This window comes from Canis lupus, chromosome 31 (assembly GCF_011100685.1).
Source record: "Canis lupus familiaris isolate Mischka breed German Shepherd chromosome 31, alternate assembly UU_Cfam_GSD_1.0, whole genome shotgun sequence".
NCBI lineage: Eukaryota > Metazoa > Chordata > Mammalia > Carnivora > Canidae > Canis > Canis lupus.
Genome location: NC_049252.1, coordinates 13,032,374 through 13,055,488, shown reverse-complemented (window position 1 = coordinate 13,055,488; position 23,115 = coordinate 13,032,374). Strand labels below are relative to the sequence as shown.

At 33.0% G+C, this 23,115-nt stretch overlaps 1 protein-coding gene across 4 annotated transcripts in view; it reads right to left on the bottom strand.

Moving 5' to 3' along the window:
* USP25 (ubiquitin specific peptidase 25) overlaps window positions 1-23,115 on the bottom strand; it is a 136,900-nt gene that overhangs the window by 71,278 nt on the left and 42,507 nt on the right. For all 4 annotated transcript variants that reach the window (XM_038581247.1, XM_038581248.1, XM_038581249.1 and 1 more), the window contains exons 5-6: window positions 15,506-15,668; window positions 6,078-6,164 (exon numbers count right to left, since the gene is read on the bottom strand). In XM_038581247.1, coding sequence (XP_038437175.1) covers window positions 6,078-6,164; window positions 15,506-15,668 — 250 coding nt within the window. The remainder of the gene's footprint in view (window positions 1-6,077; window positions 6,165-15,505; window positions 15,669-23,115) is intronic.

The window sequence follows — 23,115 nt, the reverse complement described above, 5'->3', positions numbered from 1 at the left end:
TTCCTGAGATCAATTTCTTTCATCACCACACCTACATCAGTGCAGTTGAGACATTCCTTTCTATGTACCAAGGATGAAATAAATCACTTTTAAAAAATAAGTGAATTTCTGCTGAGAAGCATATTGGAAAAGTAATTTAATATGTATATAATACAATGAAACAGTTTTGCCCTCAGCCAATTTCCATGGCTAGAAAATCTTTTTGAATTTCAAAAGGCAAAATTGTAATCGACGTTAAATGTAGCCAAATTTAGTATCTGTCTAAATTACAAAAATACAATCACATGCTGTCTTCTTTAAAAATGACTTAAGGTATAATTGATGTACAATATACTGTAGATTATAAAGTATGCAATTTTATGAGCTTCAGACACATACACATCCATGGAAGCATCACTACAGTAAAGATAATCTAACTATCCATTATTTCCCCAAGTTTCTTCAACCCTTATCCCCTTCCAGGATCTTCCCAAAGCAACCATGGTCACTTTGTATTTTCTAGAAAGTTATATAAATCAAACCATACCCTATGTCCTCATTTTAGTCTGGTTTCTTAAAATAGGATAATAGAATAATAATAATAAAATAATAGTAATTATTCTAAGCTTCCTCCACATGATTGTGCATTAATAGTTAATGCATTAACGATTCATTCTGTTTTGTTGCTCAGTGGTGTTCCACTGTATGGATATTGCAAACTTATTTATCAAGCGATCTATTCCAGATGCTGTGGATATTAAAGTGTCTTTGTGCAGATCTATGTTTTCATTTATCTTAAGTAAAAACCTGGAGAGGACCTAGGTTGTATGTAGATGTTTTTAAGACACAACCAAACTATTTTTGCAGAAGTGTTATACTATTTTATATTCTCACTAATAGCATAATGGCAGTTCTAGGTCCACATTCTATATTTGCTATGGAATATATTTTTAACCTGTCCTTCCAGTGGTTTCTAGTGAAAACTAGAAACCTCTAGTTTTCCTCTGCATATTCCTATGACTAATACTGTCCAGCACTTTTCCATGTAGTTAATTTACAGTTTTATACCTTCTTTGGTGAAGTATCTGTTCAAATATTTTTTCCAATACAGTAATAGATTATTTTATTATTGAGTTATGCAAGTTCTGTATATATTCTAGATATAATTCCTTTATCTGATACATGTTTTGCTAGTATTTTCTCCTAGTGGTAACCTAACTTTTAATTTTGTATAAATTTTTCAAAAATTGCAAGTTCTTAATTTTGATGAAATCCAATCAATTTTTCTTCTATGATTTGTGCACTTGTTTTGTACCATTTAAGAAATCTTTTAACTTCCTATGCTTTCTCCAAGAATTTTTACATTTTTAATTTTTTAGATCTATAATCCATTATTAATTTTTTCATATATTTGAAAAATAAATGAATATGCTCTGTAAGGGCTAAGGATTATCTACCTATGATACCATTATTTTAAAAGATTTTTCCTTTGCCTACTGAATTGTTTTGTCAACTCTGATTAAAATCAACTCACCCTATATATATAGGTCTATTTCTGGACTCTATCTGTTCCATTTATCTATAGGACTAATTTTTCACCAATAAAAGTGCCTGAGAGTTGATACCTCCAACATTGCCTTTCTTTTCAAAATTACTATAGCTACCCTATATTCTTTGATATTCTACATACATTTTATATCAATTTGTTAATTCCTATGAAAAAGCCTTCTAGGATTATGATTGAGATAGCACTGAATCTATAGATTAAAATTGGAGATAACTGATACCATAACAATATTGTATCCTCTGATCCTTGAACATAATATATCTACTTCTTTAAATTCAGCAATATATTGTGGTTTTCCATAAAACTTTACCCCTAATAGTCCACATTTTATGCTACTGTATATATTTTTAATTTAAATTTCCCAATGTGTGTTGTTAATATTCAGAAATGCAACTGATTTTTGCATGTTCCTTCTCTTATCATGTAATCTTGTTGAATTCATTTCTTGGTTCTAGCATCATTTATTTATTTATTTGCTTTCTTACTTAATATTTAGGATCTTCCACATAGACAATTAAGTCATATATACCAAAAAAAAAAAAAAAAGCTTTTTTTCTTCCCTTTCCAATGTTCATGTTTACTTCTTTTTCCTCCTTTATAGCACTGGTTAAGAACTCCAGTCTACTGTTCAGCAGAAGTGGTGAGGGATGATGTCCTTGCTTATTCCTGATCTTTGGGATAAAAAATTCAATCTTTCACTATTAAGTATTTTATTAGTTGTAGACTTTTCATAAACAATCTTTATCAGGATAAGAAAGCTTCCTTCAATTTCTAGTTTCTGTGAGATTTTAGACACATTAGCTTTAGTCAAATTGCTGTTCTTTATCTACTTAGATGATCATATTTTCTTCTGTAGTCTATTAATGTGGTGAATGACATTGATTTTTGAACACTAAACCAATCTTGAAGTTCTAAATAAACCCAGTTGCCAATGAAGTAGCATCCCCTAATTGATATTTCAGGAGTCAATTTGCCAAAAATCTGTCACAACTTTTTGCTTCTATATTCATGAGGAATATTGGTCTTTAGTTTTCTTTTCTTAAAATATCTCTTTCTATTTTGGTTTCAGGGTAATGCTGGGCTCATAGAATGAATTGGGTAAGTTCTACATCTTCTTCCGTTTTCTGGAAAAATATATATAGAAGTGGTATTATTTCTTCCTTAGATGTTTGATATAATTCACCAGTAAACTACTTCACTGAATTTTTTTGGTGACTAAATTCTTAACTAAAAATTCAATTTTTAAATGTAATATAAGGATATTGTCTATTTATAATATTCCACTATTCTCTTTTATTGTCTAGATAATATGTAGTGATATCCATCTTTTTCATTCTTTATACTGATTTGTTTCTTCCCTCTTTCTTCTTGCTCAATCTACCTAGAAATTCAATAATTTTACTGATCTTTGGAAGCAGCTTTTGGTTCTATTAAATATTTTTCACTAACCACTGCCTTGGTTGCATCCTCTAATTTTGGAATGTCCACTATCAGGGGGATTTTCTAAATCTGTTGTCAAATTCCATCTTACTTCCACTGTAGCCAGAAAACACTTTGTATGCTTTGAATCCTTTAAGATTTACTGAAACTTATAAATTCAATCTTGTTACTTTATTCATACCTAAAGACAGAAATTCCAGAATGCCTCTGTTATTTGTAAAATTCAAAATTCCTTCAGGTATTTGTCCAGTAGTATTCAACTATTCTCCTGTTCATATGTTTCTCAGCTCTGAGTAGTGGAAGGTGTGGAAATATTGTTTATTTGGAAATATTTGCCTTTAAATCAAGACTTTAATTAATATAACTTTATGAGTAGTAAAGTTTTAGTTATTTATCTGGAGCTTACCTTTATTATGAACTTATGCATCTTTGTTTTCTCAACATTTAACATGTTTTCTTATCAGTTTGTAACTTTGTAAGCCAAAAGACTCTATGTGTAGGAGTGAGGAGGAATAGTTTACAGTGAGAATCCATCTTTAAATTTTTAGTAACCTCACAATTCTCCCAGTCGTTAAAACTATAAACATTACAAATATTTGTATAGGGCAGCCCAGGTGGTTCAGTGGTTTAGCTCCACCTTTGGCCCAGGGCGTGATCCTGGAGTCCCAGGATTGAGTCCCATGTCGGGCTCCCAGCATGGAGCCTGCTTCTCCCTCTGCCTATGTCTCTGCCTCTTTCTCTCTCTCTCTCTCTCTCATGAATAAATAAATAAAATCTTAAAACAAAACAAAACAAAACAAAAACCCTACAAATATTTGTATAAAACCAGTTTCAACCTCTAGAAGCAATAGCCAAGTCTACCTAAAATAGAAACTGATTTCAAAAACTCCATCTCTTTCTCTCACTCAATATGTATATATTTATGACTGGTTTACCTGATGATAAAAAATATCCTAAAAAAATCCTGTTCATTATTAAAAAATAACAGCAAGAAGTCACACTGATACGCTTTTAAAAACATATGCCTTGGGGATCCCTGGGCGGCTCAGCAGTTTAGCACCTGCCTTCAGCTCAGGGTGTGATCCTGGGGTCCCAGGATCAAGTCCTGCGTTGGGCTCCCTGCATGGAAACTGCTTCTCCCTCTGCCTATGTCTCTGCCTCTCTTTCTGTGTGTCTCTCATGAATAAATAATATCTTAAATATATATATGCCTTTTATCACCTCAGTTGAATGTAGCATCAATCAGTGGCTGATAACTATCTCTAAGTCCCACAGGTTTGCTTCAGAAGTGTCAAGTTATAGTATGTATGGATGTCATCACACTAGATTAAAGAATAACCTCATTTGTGGAACCTTCTCTTTTTTTTTTAACATTTTATTTATTTATTCTTATTCTAGAACCCCAGGATCATGACCTGAACCAAAGACAAGACACTTAACCACTGAGCCACCTAGGTGCCCTGTGGAACCTTTTTTTTTTTTTTAATAAAAATGTACAGAATTCTTCTAAATAAGCATCCTTTTCAGAATGGAAGTAGAGATCCTTTTAATTCCTTAACCTAAAGGTCTCTCTGGACATGCTGCTCCTTCCATTGCAAGAAAACAAATTTCCCTAGAAAGGTGCTAAAGATTGGATTTATATATTTCCCTAGTACTCAACTGAACATCTTAAAACTAGCTCTGTTATATAGGCATGGATATCACTATTGATGTTTTAAAAAGGATTATAAAATTGACTTGGTCTTAATTAACATTTTGAAGAACATATAAATATCTAATTGGTAGCAATATTTCCAAATAATGTCATGTAAATTATAAATCTACTTCAACTGAGATATCAGAAGACAGAACTGTGATTATTAAAAAGTTGCTATAAACGGAAGCAACAGTCCAAAAAATTTCGTGGAAAAACTGTAATGAGTGAAGGGGTTTTGCTGAATTTTTCTGGAGGTCTGCAGGTGATCTTGGTTCCTTTTTGAAAATGGCTTGTTACCAGCCTGATACTTTATAGCTCAAAGATTACAGCCTGAAAAGCCAGCTATAAATTGTTACATTCCCACTCGTTTGTATTATAAATGTTTCATGTTGCAAACAAGTCCTTTTCAAATTACACACTAAAAAAAAAAAGAAAGATTCAATTATGAATCATTTATATTATCAATAAGTCACACAAAATTCAACACTTTACTGAAACTTAAAACTTTAATTTCTTTGCGCAACCAGTCCCCTTAGGGCTACAATTTCTTTATGACAAGATCCCTAAAGCCCTAACATTCATGCACGTCATCAACATAACTAATTTTTCCACTAAGTATAAATTTCTGCATCGGTCAGTCCTATTTTTGAAAAGCTAGTAAAAGTAGAGTAACTAACATCTGAGGTACTTACTATGTACTAGGCACTTCAAAGCCCTTTGTACGTTTTATCTCATTTAAATCTCACAACTCTATAAAATAATGACTATTATTATTTATACCTTTCAAATAAGGAAACGAGGTTCAAGCCAAAACACACAGGCAATCTAGCCCTGATTATCTGTGCACTGTCACATTATATTGCCTAACAGTATTAACTTACAAAATAGAGAAGTTATAGATTTGCACTGCAAAGACAGCCAGCCTTTTAAAAGGCTCATCTAAAAAATAAAAAATAAAAATAAAAATAAATAAATAAATAAATAAATAAATAAAAATAAATAAATAAAAGGCTCATCTACACAAACAGTTGAAAAAAATTTCTATTTCCACACAATTTTTCAGGAGGCAACTGAAGAAAGATCTTGAATTACAAATTGAAACCTATAAAGTTAACTGAAATTTGACAGTCCAAAAAGAAAAAAAACAAATTACTAAAGTCACACAAAAAATTGGCATATTCCTGACAACCGTGTGAAGAAACCTTCGTGTTTATAATCTATTGATGAAGAATAGAAAGTTACTGTAGTAACTAAGATTAATGGGTTGATATTCAAATTTAATGGTTTCAGATTTGATAAGACAAATGGCCCCCAAACTAAGCACAGATAAAAGAATAGGATCACACACACATACACACAAATACATTTACTTTGCTTAAAAATCTTTCATTTTACCTTTTGATTTCGGGGTAAATCTTGAGCATTTGATGGAGGCTTGTAATTCAGAACTAATCTTCTAAATTCCAAAAGATTGAATAATGACTGAAAAAGAACAACAATTTCAGATAACCTAAGGGAAGATTCTATTAACAGAACTATAAAAATATGACTGGTCTCAGAGATTTATTTGGGACTATACTACTTATACATAGGATTGTTGCCACTAGCACAAGACTATTTTCTCCTGGAGAAAATGTAAAATTTCTTATATACTGACACATTATTCTTGATCATTAACAATACTTATTGTACCGGAAGGCAGAAAATTACATGTGGACAATTTAAAAAACCTACTATATATATTATTAAAGGCAGTCTTTCTTTGGGGTTTAATAAGCAGTTTCCTCAAAATAAAAGGTACACAAATGCAAAGTCTAGAAGTTTTTAGATATGTTCACTAAGTTATCTTGAGATGTCAATTCTACAAAAATATAGCACAAATAAACTTATGGGCCCATTACTAAGTGACAGAGACAGAAAGAAATTACATATTATCTCTATGCTCAAGGAGACACACAGTCTAGAAAGGACACATATTATAACAATAGAAACATTCCAACATAGTAATATTGATCTCATAGAGTATAAGAACATATGAAAGATGCCCATGGAAAGGCTTCCTAGAACTGTTTTTTAAGTTCTAGGAAGTTTGGAGCTTGTAACACATTGACATCATGGTGAATATTTATTTAAAAAAACAAAATAAAATACAATTGAAAATATTAAAGCACATTATACATAGTAAATGCACCACAGGGTACTGTTTGCAAAATTTTCATTGTACATATTATACATATACATAGATGTATTAAGTGTTCTACAACAGAAAAAGTATTCCCTTCTGGGAGTCATAGTTTATAAACCTTGAAAATCACTGTACAGGAGGCAATAATGTAGAGGTCCTAGTAAAGCTGTGTAAGCCAACCTGATAGAAGATAAAAGTAGCACCACAAATTAATGAAAAAACAAGGTTTTATTTAGGAGCTGAGTGTTGGGAAAAATGGCCCACTATATACAAAGAAATGGGAGTCAGATTTACATATACAGATATGTGGTTTAAAAACCTAAATATGAAAGGAAAAATCATAAAAGCAGGTAACAGAAACTGCAGGAAAATATTTTGGTTATCTTATAATCTGAAAATATTTAATTAAACAATATGAACACATGAGATAATTCATTTATTCAGTCATTTAACAAATATTTGTGGAGCACCCACTACATGCAGACACAAGAAAGGCAGCAGAGAACAAATATCTCAAGTTTCTGACAAAGTAAGAATAGTATGGAAAGTGAAGAGTACGTAATCAAAAATAAAAAGGAATAGAGAAACATGAGCTTTTTAAAAATATTTATTTATTTATTTATTTATTTATTTATTTATTTATTTATGAGAGAGAGAGAGAGAGAGAGAGGCAGAGACACAGGCAGAAGGAGAAGCAGGTTCCACGCAAGGTCTCCAGGATCAGGCCCTGGAGCTGAAGGAGGCGCTAAGCCGCTGAGCCACTTGGGCTGCCCGAAACATGAGCTTTCAAATATTGCTGTGTATTAAGAGTAATTGTGGAACTTCAAAAAATACCTATGCCAAAAGCTTTTCAACAAAGATATAAAATACCACAAAAAACTCTGAAGTACATCAAAGAATCAATGGCAAATTTCAAAAAGGACAAGATTAGCAATACAGATCTCCTTGGTATGCAATGAGACAAACCCATCATAAGTTTAAAATATCATTAAGTTGAAAATTCATTTTATTATACACCTAATCTACCAAACATCATAGCTTAGCTTAGCCTACCTCAAAAGTGCTTTGAACACTTTTTAGTGTGCAGGTGGGCAAAATGATCTAATACAAAGCCTATTTTATAACAAAAGTGTTGAATATCTCATGTAATTTATTAACTACTATACTGAAAGTGAAAAACAGAATGGTTGTATGGGTACAAAATGATCATAAGTCTATCAGTTAACCTCATATCACATGCCTGAGTAGGAGCCAGCATTACAAGATAATACTGTACTGTGTATTGGTAGCCCAGGAAATGATCAAAATTCAAAGTACAGTTTCTACTGAATGCATATTACTTACACACCATCATGAGTCAAAAAATCATAAAATGAATCACAATATATTGGAGGCCATCTATACTCTTGAATGTTGCCAAATCCAATAAAGGGCAGAAAAATAACCTTTGGATTTGGCAATTGGGAAGTCATCTTTCAAGCAGAATGGTAGAAGAAGAACAGCAAGCAATGAGTACTGAATAAATGGGATATAAAGGCAACAAAGTATGGACTGTTTTTATGAGAAATTTAAATAGGAAAGAGAATAAGGACAAAATGGGATAATCCCAATCCCCCTTCTTTGCTCTCAGTTCCCACCAAGGATAATTTTCCTTCTTCCTGAATACTCTTCTGAACAGTTAGAATTTCTTCTTGTGTGGGTCTGCTGGTGACAGATTATTTCAGCTTCTGTTATAGTAAAAGTCGTTTTTCTTCATTTTTGGAAGATGTTTGCTGGTTATAGAATGCTAGATAGCCAGTTATTTTTTCCTACTATTTTAATGACAGCATTTCTATTGAGAAGTCAGCTGTTGGTCTTAATTTTGCTTCTCTATAGAGGTGATATAGGCATACCTTGTTTTATTGTGCTTCACTTTAATGTGTTTTATAGATACAGTGTTTTCATAATTAAAGGTTTTATAGCAACCCTGTATCAAGCAAGTCTAACCAGCACCATTTTTCCAATTGCATTTATTCATTTTGGGTCTCTGTGTCACATTTTGGTAATTCTTGCAATATTTTAAACTTTGTCACTATTATCGTATTTGTAATGGTGATCAATGAACAGTGATCTTTGATATTACTAATGCAATTGTTTTGGGGCTCCACAAATCATTCCCAAAAAGATTTCAAACTTAATTGATAATGGTGTATGTGTTCTGATTACTGCACCAACTAGCCATTCCTCTATCTCTCTTCCTCTCCTCAGGCCTCTCTATTTCTTGGGGCATAACAATACTGAAATTAGGCCAATTAATAACCCTTCAATGCCCTCTAAGTGTTCAAGTGAAAGGAAGATTCAATTGAAACTTCACTGGTGTCTTTAAGAAATTGCCACAGCCACCTTAACCTTTAGCAACCACCACCCTAGTCAGTCAGTAGCTGTCAATATTGAAACAGGATCTTCCAACACCAAAAAGATTATGACTCACTGAAAACTCAGATAAAAATTAGCATTTTCAGCAATAAATTATTTAAAGTACATACTTTTTTTTTTAAGTAGTAAGGCTACTGTATACTAAATAGGCTACAAAATAATGTAAACATAACTTTTATATGCACTGAGAAGCCAAAAAATTCATTTGCCTCATTTTGTTAAGATATTCACTTTATTGTGATGATATGGAACGAACTCCATATATCTCCAAGATATGTCTATACATCTTTTCCACCTAGTTATTACTTTTAGGATTTTCTCTGTCTATAGTTTTATTTTTCCATTTTATGATGATGTGCCTTCCTTGACACAGTATTATTAATATTTATGCTACTTGATTCCTACTGCTTCTAGAGTCTGTGGCTTGATCTCGTTTATCAAATTCGGAATATTCTCAGTCATCTCTTCAATTTTTTTTTCTGCCCTATTCCCTTTATACTCTAACATAACACTATGTTAGCACTATCCACCATGCCCCAAATATTTCTAATATGCTCTAATCTGTATTTCACAGCTTTAGTCTGAAAATGTTCATCAGACCAATTATCCAGTTGACTAATTCTCTCTTCAGCTATGTCAAATATACTACTAAAGTCATTCTTTGATTTAACTTTATTATATTTTTCAGTATTAAAATTTCTATTTTGCTTTTTTTATAGTTTACTTTTCTACTGAAATTCTCAATCTTTTAATTCCTTGACCATATTAAGTTATCCAATCCAATTCTCAGGTTTCATATTGCTAGTTATTTTATCTTAATTTTTGGACACATATTCTTTCCTGGTATGACTAATTATGACTGATTTGAGCACTAAATATTTATTTTTATGTGAAAGTGGAGAAAATTCTATGTTCCAGATAATATTACCTTTTAATGGAATTTACACTTCCTTCTGTGAGGTGGCAAAACTGGGGCTGTTTGTAATCCCAGATCAACTTACCCCAAACAATTCTGAGATGAAGCTGGGATTCAAAAACTATGAAGACTGGTCTATTTTAAGTTCTCATTAATCCAAGGTTCTAGTCCTCTAGAACTTAATGAAAGTCCAAGGTCTGCTCCAAGTCTGTACAAAGCATTGATTACCTTCCCAAACACTCAATAGCCCAATATATGAACTGCCTCAAGGATAAAGTCAGCCCAATATATGAAGCTTATTCTGAAAATCACGTTCTCACGGAGCTTAGCCTCAAAATCTCACACTGCTTTCGTGTTATGTGACATAGTCTTCAAAAGTTGATTTGCTGTTGTTGTTGTTTTGGTTGGGTTGGGTTCCAGCAAAATACGACTAGGTATATGGTCTAAAACAACCTAATAAGCTATTACCCAAAGTGGAACTTGTGACCACTACAATAAATCATGGAATTAATACTTTTAAGTCATAACATTGTATCCTCAATCACAGTCGTAACAGTATTGATCAACATATTTCTTCAAAAAAGGTGGTAAAAGGTAATTGTCACTACCACCTATATTGTGTTTGTGATTGATGTACCCTGAAAACAAGCACCTTTTCATTCAATCCAAAGCTAAAAGGTCTATTTTGAAGAGCACTTAACAGAATGGAATTTGGCTAAACTCTTGCTAATAACAGAAAGTTATGAGAGATGAGATTTCAAATAATTTGTGGAAAAGAAAGAATGATGACAAGAGAGCAAAGGGATATAAACTGTCTATAATGAAGATACTGAGAAGCAAGATCAATTTTCCTTGGTGGATTAAAAAAAAAAAAAAGGAAAGTATCACAAAAGTTCAAGGTAAAGTAGGGACTGGAAACAGCATGATTAAAAGATAAAAATCTATATACAGAGCAATTAAATCCCTATGTCCTTCCCAGATACAGAAGAGTCAGACAACTTAGCACCTCCTCCTGTGGGATATAGGAAATTTAGTCTTTGGATATAATTGAAATAAACGAATTCAAATTCAGAAGAATCAGTCATAATTTTGAAAGGAATGAAATTCAGGGCTACAAATAGGAGGATTAAGTAAAAACCATGCAAAGTGATCCCCAATCAACCCTCCCACAATCTCTTTTCTCATAGGTCTGCTTTGGAAAGCCAGCACTCAGGCTTTAAACACAAAGAATAGAAATCCAGTTTGGACTTGAGACAGAGAAACCTTCTGTGGGAAAGGGGAAAGAAGGGTGGAGGGAAGGAAGGAACAGAGGTAATATGTTCATGCACACAGAACATATTATTAGTAAGACTATATCAAAGATACTACAGTATTTAGAAAACTTTAAGTATATAGAAAATAGAAAGAAAAAAAGTGGGACCTGAAAACTCCAGGAAAAAAAAAGGATTACAAAGGGCTATTCCCAGTAAATCACTGTAATGTTCACAAAGTCACAGAAAATGTAAACACTAACTACAGATTATTTTAAATTTATGATATAACTATGCTGGCAATGAAAGGAAAGGCAATTCTAGTATATGAAATGAGACGGCTAAATTTCCATTTATCTCAGCAGAAAGGCATGTCATTTAGAAAAATGAAGATAAAAGGAAAAACAGCTAGAGCAGGTTGTAGTTACTTTAAGGAACAAGACTATGGACAGGGAGGTTTGGGGCAGATTACTGCCTTTTTTCATTATAAGCCTTCTATTGCTATGGAATTTTTTATTTTCTCTTTGAACTAGGTACCTTAAATTCTTTGATGAAAATTAGAGATTTAAGAGCAACTGATATGAATAAACATGTTAAATGATATCTTAGCATTTTTTGAAAACTTGTAGTATCTTCTCAATCCCATTCATCATTAGGGTGATAGAAGCATCCTGAAGTCTTTAATTCAACCATAAATAACATATGCCCCTTTTTGGTTCATTCATTTACCTATGTAGTAATTACTTAAAGGCCTCCACCAATGTGTCAAACACTGTACTATATACTGGTATAAAACAATAACCTAGAAGATATATTCTCTGCCTTGAGGATGCTTGTATTTTAGTCAATCTGGAGTTACATGATTTATGAGTAAGGTGACCAATATCCTCTATCTTCCAATTCACAACGTTTTTGAGTCTGAAATAGAGCTTTAAAATTTATTAACAAGCACCAGGAGATCCACAACAGAAGTAAATTGGAGCTGTACAAGGCAACTCAGAAGTATGAACACCTTACTTCTGGGCATCTCAACAGCATCCAAATGGGAAAGGTGCCAAGGATCATCATGAGAATCCATGAATTATATCCCCAAAATAGCAAGAGAAGAGTCTATTTTAAGTAGCTACCTCATTCACTGATATCCTAGTGGAGAAAAAGCAGACCCCATTAGTCCTTTATAGGTATAAGTTCCAGGATAAAAATACTCCTGACTAGATGAGGTATTAATGCCCAACAGGGTATTATTGCTAATATTGCTACCATCCAAAAGATTATTTAATTGTATTCACTTTTCACATAAAAATAAATGTTTAGCGTTCAAATCAGTCATAATTAGTCATACCAGGAAATAATCTTCTGTACTATCTTCTCCTAAATTATAGTCCCTTTCTGATATTGTTTCCCTTTTCTCTCAAAATATTGGTCCCAATACCTAAAAAAAAAAAACAAGTATAAAGCTGTATTCTCTGTAGCCTAACCCCGCTACTCATTCTGTAGTTAAAGGTTTATAATCCAAGTAATTTTCTATAATTGGCAGATATACTTACAAGGAAAAGAAGTCCCAGTTATTTCACACTAGTCCTGCCAACTAAGTAAACTCCATCCCTGAGAAAATTTTGTAATTGAAACTTTACAGTACATTTACGTCATAGTTTGAACAATTTCCAATTCACTTTGGAAAATACAATAAGAAACTTCCAACACTAACAGAGATTTCCTGCCCAACTTTTCTTTCATAGGTGAAAAGTTCCATTTATGATGATAAACTTTTACATCTCAGATAGTATCTGTGGATTTAAACAATAATGTCACAAAATGAAAAAAATAAAAGACTTTTAATTATTAGAGATGAAAATAAAAAGCTACTTAAAAACTAGAATACAGTAAAATTACAGTAAAAAAAAAAACCTGAAGTGATCTTTTGACAATTTTTCTTCCCACCCACAATTTTCCCAAACCTGAAGTTTAATGTGTTTTCGCACACCCAAAGCCAATGATCTAACACTTCACTATAACTCAAGCTTTTCAAGCCTAGAAGTCACTTCTCTTAGGTATGTAGATTTTTCCGAAAAATAAAAAAATATAATAGTAACAACAATCCCAAGAACCCAATACTTAACCTATGTTAGGAGTGTGGTAAAGCTATGTTACCAGTTAAACAGCCACTAATTTAAGGTAAAATTTAGAAATCAGTAAAATTATTTCAAATTTTATACAGGACAAGCAATTTTTTCCATTCCATTCTCCTCCCACCAAAAAACACCAAAAATTTGAAAAGTAAAGAGCTAAGATCAGCAAACACCACTTAGAGTAGAAATAGATGTACAACTGTTTCTAATTTAAACTACTGAAAGAAGTTTATCCTATGAAAACAAAAAGTGATTATCCTCATTTCTGTTAGAATGAATTTAATTCTTTCAAACAAACCTTTCCTAAAATACAGTGTAGAAAAATAAAAAGCACCTATTCTAATTAACAAATACTGATTGTTTGCAAGTAGTTTCTTCTAAGAGGTTTCCAATCAATGAGCTTCATTAATTGGTCGTTACAGTGCAGAGATAGCATCTACTTATCCAAACACAGGAAGCAAAGTGTATTCATACAGACTGGTATCACAGCCTTAAACCTTGTTTCATACTTTTAAATAATGTCTAAATCGTGAAATTTAAATTGGACAATAAATGTAACAGTGCAAATAAAGACAAAGGACTAATAAAATTTTAGATATTCTGAATATCTAAATATTCATGAATAATTAATCAAGGATAGGAACAAAGGTAGTATTACAGATTTATATTAATTCAAGTATTCCCTAACATTTTAATAGCCTGGAAAACAAAATAGTATATTACTAACTAGTGTACACCACAGAATATTAAAGAGTGAGACACAAATCTAGAAAACTAAAGGAAATCAAATTGGTATTATGCGCCAAGTAAAAAAGTAGAGGGAAAGTTGGAAATTATAACAATGAAGTAGAAAAAAATTAAAACTACGGATTAATTACCTAAAGAACACAATTAACAATCTTATAGCAAATGAACTAAATAATCAGTTAGTTGCTTTAATATCACAAAGATGCATATGCCATCATACATCCAGGCTTGGAAGGCTAGAGAATGAAAAGATAATTTGAATATAAAAAGAAATGGCATACAAAATTATTTAAATAGTACTCATTAGGAATACTAAATAGTAAGTTACAAATCAACTATTAGGAAAATTAAACAAAATCTTTTCCTAAAGGGCAATAAAAATTAAGAGTTAATCACAGATCGTTTTAAAGAGATCATTTAATTTAATGCTTTGTAATCTGATGGATAACATTATCAATGTCTAACTGAGAATGACAAAGAATTATTACAATAGTCCTATCTCATAAAAGAACTGAAAAAAAAACTAATCCACATTAAGATGCATAACTATGCATATAAACATTTTTCATTTTAGAATAAGGGTCTCAAGAAACATTTCATAAGGACCTTCCAAATTAAAAAAAAAAAAGCGTTACTTTTGATTATCAGTGTTCATTCTTTACATCATTCTCACATATGCATCGAGAATTATGTCAATCTATACCCTCCTCAAACAAAATGCCTCCTTTTATTAAGGAGAGTATGTAAATGACTATAATTTTATGAAGAACATTCCACTATATACAATAAATCTGATTTGATTAATAAAAAAATAGTTCTGATTTCATATCTTGGTTATCTCCTTCTCAAAATGTGCAGAGAATTACATACAAAAACATTTTTCACTCTTTACACTCTGACAACAGTTCCTAACAGCAGGGAGGGAGGAGAGATTAATCCCAAGTAAGTGAAAGGCATAGGCAGTACTCCACTGTTAAAACCCCATACTGGGGGGTAAGAACAAGAGAGAAGTGAGGAGTACCACAATCTACAAACTAGTTTGTTAGAAGGGCATATGAAAACCTTGCCTGCATTTATGTTTAAAGTACACAACTTGAAAGAAACACAACTTGAAAGAAACACAACACACAACCACTTTCCATTGTTATCATGCCCACCAAGTAAGATGTCAAGATCCTTACCTGAATAACAGCACTAAACCAGCAAGTATTGCCAACATTCTTTAGTCCAACAGGAGCTTTGTCCTGCCTTTTCCTATCATAAGGATTTCGAGAATCCCGCCAAACTTCTGTAGGTGTTCTCTTTAAACACGCTTTATTTTCTGCTATGCTGGCTTCAAGAACTCTTAAGCAATGGGGAAAAAATGATAAAAAAAAAAAAAATAAAAGAAGAAGAAAAAAAAGTATTAATTTAGTGCCATACCCTAGGATTTTAGTTCTTAAGCTCTGGATAATGTATTTGGGGAAATACTATTAAACACTAACTTTACTCAAGTAGAAGTTAGTTTTAAGAATACAGTAGTGCCAAACAGAATAAGAGACATGCAGCCTTTTTTCCTAAGAAAAAAGGAAATCTCAAATGCAAAGAAACAGTTTATAAAACAGAAAATATATTAAATTGTATTTGAATAAATTTGAGGTTTAGTACCAGGAATACAGCACCTAGGTAAGTTTTCTAAGAAATCACTATAGCAAATATTTACAAAATAACAAGTGACTGGTTTCTTATAACAATTGCTTTGAATCATCAGGAAAACATTAAAAACTGAACAAACTGCACTTTCACTCCTCTGAGCATTAATTTCCTTTTCTATTAAAAAAAAACAAAAAACAAAAAACAAAAAAAACTAGGGGACCCTGGGTGGCTTGGTGGTTTAGCGCTGCCTTCACCCTGGGGCGTGATCCTGGAGTCCCAGTATCGAGTCCCACATCAGACTCCCTGCATGGGGCCTGCTTCTCCCTCTGCCTGTATCTCTGCCTCTCTCTCCCTCTGTGTGTGTGTGTGTGTCTCTCATGAATATATAAGTAAAAATTAAAAAGCTAAGGTAAACTCTAGGGTTCCTTTCAGTTCTAGAGATCTATAACTCTATGACAGCTAACTAAAGAGAATATTTATGTTTTTACTTCTTTACCCAAAAGTTGACCTACATACATACCAGAAATTTTAAAGATTTATCTCTTCAAAATAAGCTGACCTATACAACATCTTAAATACATCTAAACATGGCAAGAATAATGCTACTTTGCTCAAAGTAGCATTTGCATGTTGTTCTTCTTAAGCATACTGCAACATGCTGGAAAATTCTCATTTCCCATATTTGAACTAACAAAACATTTTGCCTGCTCAAAACATGTATTATTCACTACTCTAATTAAGTAATATTCGGGTGTCTTAATTGATTTTGTGTTAATTTAAAAAACCTCAAAAAAAAAAAAAAAAACCTCAGCAAGAATAAGTTTTTCCAACATTTTGGCTTAAGAAAACCTCATTCATGCTATATCATCTTTATTTTACAGATATTGCCCTATCAGATTAATGTCAAATTAATATAGCTATATTCCTTAATTATGGAGAAAAAGTAAATTATACTTTTATCTCTAACAGCATTATTTTCAACATGATGTTAGATATAATGGAGTAGGATTCAAACTTATCATTACTTAAAATAACTGTGAATACAGGATAAATTCTTTGGGAATCAATGAAACCACATCCCAAAAAATAGCAGGTAACAACCACATGGTATATCTTATAATGCAAAGATCAAAGTAAACTCACACATTTAAAAATGAACAGTTTACACCTCTGTAACTATTAAAGGTGATCCAACATTAGCTGCAGTCTCTGTCCAAAATTCAGCTCTCACGTCAACCACAGCCCCTAGGAGGCTTTTTCTTGTAAATTATTTACCGCTAAAAGGTATAATAACTCCTTGGAAGATATTTAGTTAGGTGAATTGGGGCAGAAGAAAATCAGAATTTATCTAGAACATCCACTGCTACTAAGTTTTCAAGAACGTAAGGGGAAGATAAAAAGTCAAAAAGGCAACCTGAAAGACTTCCTACTGTTCAAGTTGTACAGTTCGGCATAATAATAATAAACTGGAACAAACTGATTTTGTATAAGGCAACTCGTTTATGCTCAAGAGAGAAAAGTTAATACAAAGTATACAAAAGTCAAAACACAAAAGATTGCTGTATATATGAAGGTATATATTTTTCATTGACTTTTATAATGTATGTTTTCATTTGACAATTTTGTTCTTCTTGTAGGGATTATATATATTTAAGAGTATAAATAAGGGAAACCTATTTCCACCTTGGTAATTAGAGATTAGTGAAATTAAAAAGCCACGAATTCTGGGGAAAATAGCAAGAATACCACAAACAGGAAAATAGAATTAGCACCAGTGGTCATATATAAAAGACATATTCAATTCAGTCATATGGTAGATCTCATCATTCATTATAACAAAAATATGAGTTTTAAAGAAACAGGTTTATTCCTTAGCCACATCATATGGCAGAACTATCATATTTTAAGATGGTGGATAAAAGAACACCATGACTTTTGTGATCTTCTTGATTTAGAGCGTTCAGTTTTGTATCACCAGGGACTTAAAACAGGCTTCAGTAAGTTTACTACCATCTCTTCCTGGCTCCTAAAAAACCATAAATACATTTATCATATTGTACCAAAATTATTTATTAGTCAGCATGTGAAGGGTAGAAACCCACTGTTTTATTCCTAAAGCATATATGATAAATACTAGGGGCACAACAAATGTTTGAAGTAAATGGATGATTAAGATATTAGAGGTTGCTACCTTTTTGCTACTTTTTTTTTTTAGCAAAAGCCCAACCTCTAGCTCACATATTACTCTATTTCCAAGCCCCCATTACCTTCTGTAGTCCAGGATTAGCAAAATGAATATAAACTTTCTATAAAGACAAGTGCTACCTAAGGGTTCCTTCCCTGACCTCACCAAAGTAAAGCCACTGATACTAACCAGGCTTTGAAGCATAAAGTATAAAGTATGCAACCGCTACAAATCCAAGTATTAAATCTGTCAATAGAGAAAAAAACAACAAAAAAACCTAACAACACAAATCTCAGAGAGCTCAGAAAAAGCTTATAACAAAATATAGCATGCCGAGAGAGGCAACCCCAAAAGCCACAAAACAAAAAGCAATTCCCACTACCCATCACCTGCTTTATCTTCCCAACACTGGTCATGACCACACAGCAACATAAAAGGATGACATAATGTTTTGCTCTTTTCTTTCCACACTCTATATGGAATATTTAAAACACTTACTTATGATAAATGTTCACCTTCCCATTAAATTTTTATTGTACTGGTTTTGTTTTTTGGGTTTTTATGCTAGTTTTATGTTTGAATTATTATTTAAATTACTTAAATTGCTGTATAGCTGTAAAGTTGAAAGCATCCCACTTTAGATCATCTAAGTACATTTAGGGAAACATCATACTCACTGAAAAATATACATATTATTTAAGCTGTAGACCAACGAAAAAGAAAATAAGAAAGAAGGAAGGAAGGGAGACAAAAAAGGGAGGGAGGGATCGTTTTGTTGATATCCTTTTTAAAAAAAGTTATAGTATGATTAGGATAACACTAAACCCATTGTCAGTTTAAGAAGAACTGACCATTTTTATGATGTTCAGTCCTCCTGGATGGCTCAGTAGGTCAAAAGTCTGACTCTTGTTCTGGGCTCAGGTCATGATCTCAGGGGTTGTGAGACTGAGCTCCATGTGGGGCTCTGCAATGGGCGTGGAACCTACTTAAGATTCTCTCCCTCCCCTTCTCCCTCTGCCCTTCCCTGTTCTGTGCATCCCCTCTCTAAAAAAAAATTACTATGTTCAGTCCTTCAATTTGTGAAATACAATATGCTTCCAATTAATTACATATTCATTAATATGTATCAGTGATATCCTCCAATTTTCTCCTTGGTAAGTTCTTGCATATTCATTAAATTTATTACTGGACTTTCACAGTTTTATGTTATAAATGGTAGCTTTTTAAAATTTCTATCATTCTTTTTTATACACAGAAATATAATTTTGCATGCTGATTATCAAACATAGCTCAAAACATGCTTTTTTTGGAAAGAGTACTTTGTAGAGGGTAATCTGTACATGATAAGATACACAAATCTTAAATGTACAGCTCAGTGAAACTTTTTACATATGTATACACCCATATGATCACCACCCTGATCAAGATATAGAAAATTTCCATTAGTCTAGAAGATTCTCTAATACCCTTTTTTTAGCCAACAATGTCCTTCCTCTCCACCTCCCAGAAAATCATCATTCTGACTTCTAGCACCATAAATTTGTTGTGCATGTCCTTAAACAACACATACATGGAATCACGCAGCAGTTACTCTTTTGTGTCCTTTTGTTTATAGCTTTTTGTTATTATCAAAAAAGCTACAATGTACTTTCTTAAGGGTCTATACCTAGGGATGGAAACAGCACTAGAATAATATTTGTTGAAATTCATTAGAAATTCCCAGTGTTCCAAAGTGGTAATTCCATTATACATGATCTCAAACAGTATGTGATGGTTCTAATTATTCCACATGCTTGTTAATACCTGGTATTGTCTATATTTCTCATTTTAGCCATTGTGATGGATATATACAGTGGTCCCTGTTCTCTAATGGGATGACTCAGTCAGTATGCACTACCCCAGTGACCACCACTGCTGTGTCTGCCACCATACCCAATAAGGCAACATGTCTACAATCATATGTTGAGTACACATTAAGAGAGGCTACCACTGCCTGTCAGACATGTACTCCTGCACAAATCTGTAAGATCTGACACATAGAAACTTTGACCACCTACCTCTCCCCTTATTCACTCCCTTCTTGGGACTATCAGTGGTACCTCATTATTGACACTTTTTCAAGTTACAATTTTGCTGTTCCAGTCTTATCAGTCATTTCTGGCCACAGTCTTGCAGCCTTTGAAACTAATCTGTTTCATATTTTCAATTTTTCCAAACCACTTATAATCTGACAAAGGTGTACCTTTTTATCATAAGAGCTACTCAAAAAATGGAATAAGAAGCATTCTATGTATGGATCTCCTAAGATCTGCAGGCATCTGATATTGTTAAGCCCTTGAATTATTTTCACAAATCAACTTAAAACGATTTGTAACTGCCTCCCTCACCTACTCCTATTCAACACGTCTTCTCAAGGCAATTTCCTCTCACAATAGCTTTCAAGTAATGACTAGGGTGAAATGGGTGGGAGTTACAGAAACCTACGTTGAAAATTTAGAATCCCACCCTAACCATTCCTGGACATGATGCTTTTTTCTTTCCCCTAATGACAACTCCAGGCCATTCTGACTGGGAAACCCTCCAGGTGGCTCCCAAACTCAACTCTAGTTCAGACACCTGGATTTCTTTGTTGGACTGAATGGTCTTAAAGTGTAAAGATGATGATTAGTTGGTTGAGCATACTACTCACCCAGTTCCTTTACAGTGGCCCATGCAGGCCAAAGTGGGAGGTACAATGAGTCCCTTGTAATTCTATAAAAATACCTTTTTTTCCTCTTGTACCTACCATTCTAGAAAGGTCAGGTTCAAGTAGAAAATTACTACAAAAAAACTGCCTGGGTAGCTCAGCTGGTTAAGCACCCAACTTTTGATTTCAGCTCAGGTCACGATCTCAGGGTCATGAGATGAAGCCCCATGTCAGCCTCCACATTCAACTGGGAAAACACTCTCCCAATCCCTGTGCACTTGCCCTCTTCCCCTTCTTCCCCTTGTTCCTGTGCTTTCTCTAAATAAATGAATAAAATCTTTAAAAAAAAAAAAAAAAGGGGTAAAATTACAACTACCAGAATAGGACATACTGCTTTTGTAGCAGTGGGGGCTATACAAGTAGTCTTTCAGTCTTTCAGAACTGGAAGCTTAATCACAAAGAAAAATGCCCTGGTAAGACTACCCAGAACTGTTCCACCAAGTATAGAATTCTGGCAACTACTTTAATTGACAGTCTTGTGTCAATTTGTGTCATTCATCACCCTTCCTGTCACTATTTTAAGGATAATTCCACTTTTTTTTCTTTGAATATCTTTAAAATTTTCTCAGTCTTAGACATTCCAGAGTTATCAGTATTATGAACCTAGGGGTGAGTTTCTTTTCATTTTCCTGACTAGGATTTGTTGGGCTTTGTAAAATTATAGGGTTTTTTTCTCCCCCCACTTCTGAAAAATCCTCAATGATTCACTCCTTGAATTGGCCTTTGGCTCACTCTCTCCTCTCCTTCTGTAATACCAAGTAAACTATGTTAATCTACTCACTATTTTCCATGTCTTTCAAACTCTCTCTCAGTTATCTGTTACAAGTTGTAGAATTTCTTCTCCTATATACTCCCTCTAGTCTAATATGTTCTTTAGCTATTTCTAATCTATTAAGCCTATACTGTTTTCTTTTCTTACTTTAGTAATTCTAATTTTCATTTCCAAAAGGTATTTTCAGTTCTTTTTCAAATGTGTTAGGTCATATTTTCAAGTATTTCTTATTTCTTATTGCCTTTAAAAGCTAAAGCATAGTTCTATCCATAACAATATCTAAATATTTGGTGCATTTTTCTTGATTTTTGTTGCCTATTGTTCTAGCTGCTCCTCATAGTGACTTTTTTCCAAGTGTGTGTGGTAATTGTCATAGGTGGTTCCAGGAGAGCTTCAAAAGTTACTGAAGGGGATTCTTTGAGGCCAAGGATAAAGAAACCTTCCTAGAGAGACAACGTACTTTTGATTCCATTAGGACCTAGAAACAATATAAATCCAACACCATATAAAACTAAATTCTCCTAGGGACATTTAGTGTGACCAAGCAATCAACAGTATTTACATTTTTGTTTGTTTGGTTATCTGTTTTTATAAGTGTGGCAAGCTGAGTAGCATATCCCCTTGAATTTGCTTTCTCTCATTCCCTTTTTACTTTATCTTTGCTTCCCTGGTAATATTATATTCCTCAATAAAGAATTAGCACCTTAAAAAAAAAACAATAACTAATTTCCCAAGTTGAGAATTACTAGACTACTAAAGTGATAGAAATTTCAGCTGCGAACCCATGGTACAACTTTGCAGGGGCAAGTCCTATCACCTCTAATTGCTCCCCTCAGAGCAAGAGCAAGAGCAACTGTCTTTGCAATGCTCTAAGGTTCTGAAGGGGGAGGATACATATAATCTACTCTTATTGTAAATATGTCACCCTTTGACATAACACTTAATAAGGGAAATGATCTCTTATTAAAGCTCCAGACCTTACACAGACCATGGCCTCTGACTTCTTTTTCCCATACTCAACAAGGATATCATAACTGAAGTTCAAGTTTATATACACAAGTAAATATCACGTCAAGAAATGACTTTCAGTGTTCTGAACTTACTTCTTTGGTTTCCTGCTTTCACTCTGATGTAGTTCTATTTTAGTCTTTACTATCTTAATTCTGGAATACTGCTAAGATCTTAAAATAATTTATATACAACAAAACAGTACACTCTGGCTGTTTCCATCAGAAAATTTCTTAGACCACCATATTTTTTCTTGAAATACCTAGATTTGTATGTAACAACTTTAACTAAAATCTAGCCCGATCCTCTACACAACTAATTCAAAGTCATTTCATGAAGCAAGTCATTTTCACAACAAACGCATCACAGACACAAATCAATTACAATGTAGTTTATTAGCAAATTCAGTTATCCATATTGTACTTGTTCCCCATCTAAGCATAGT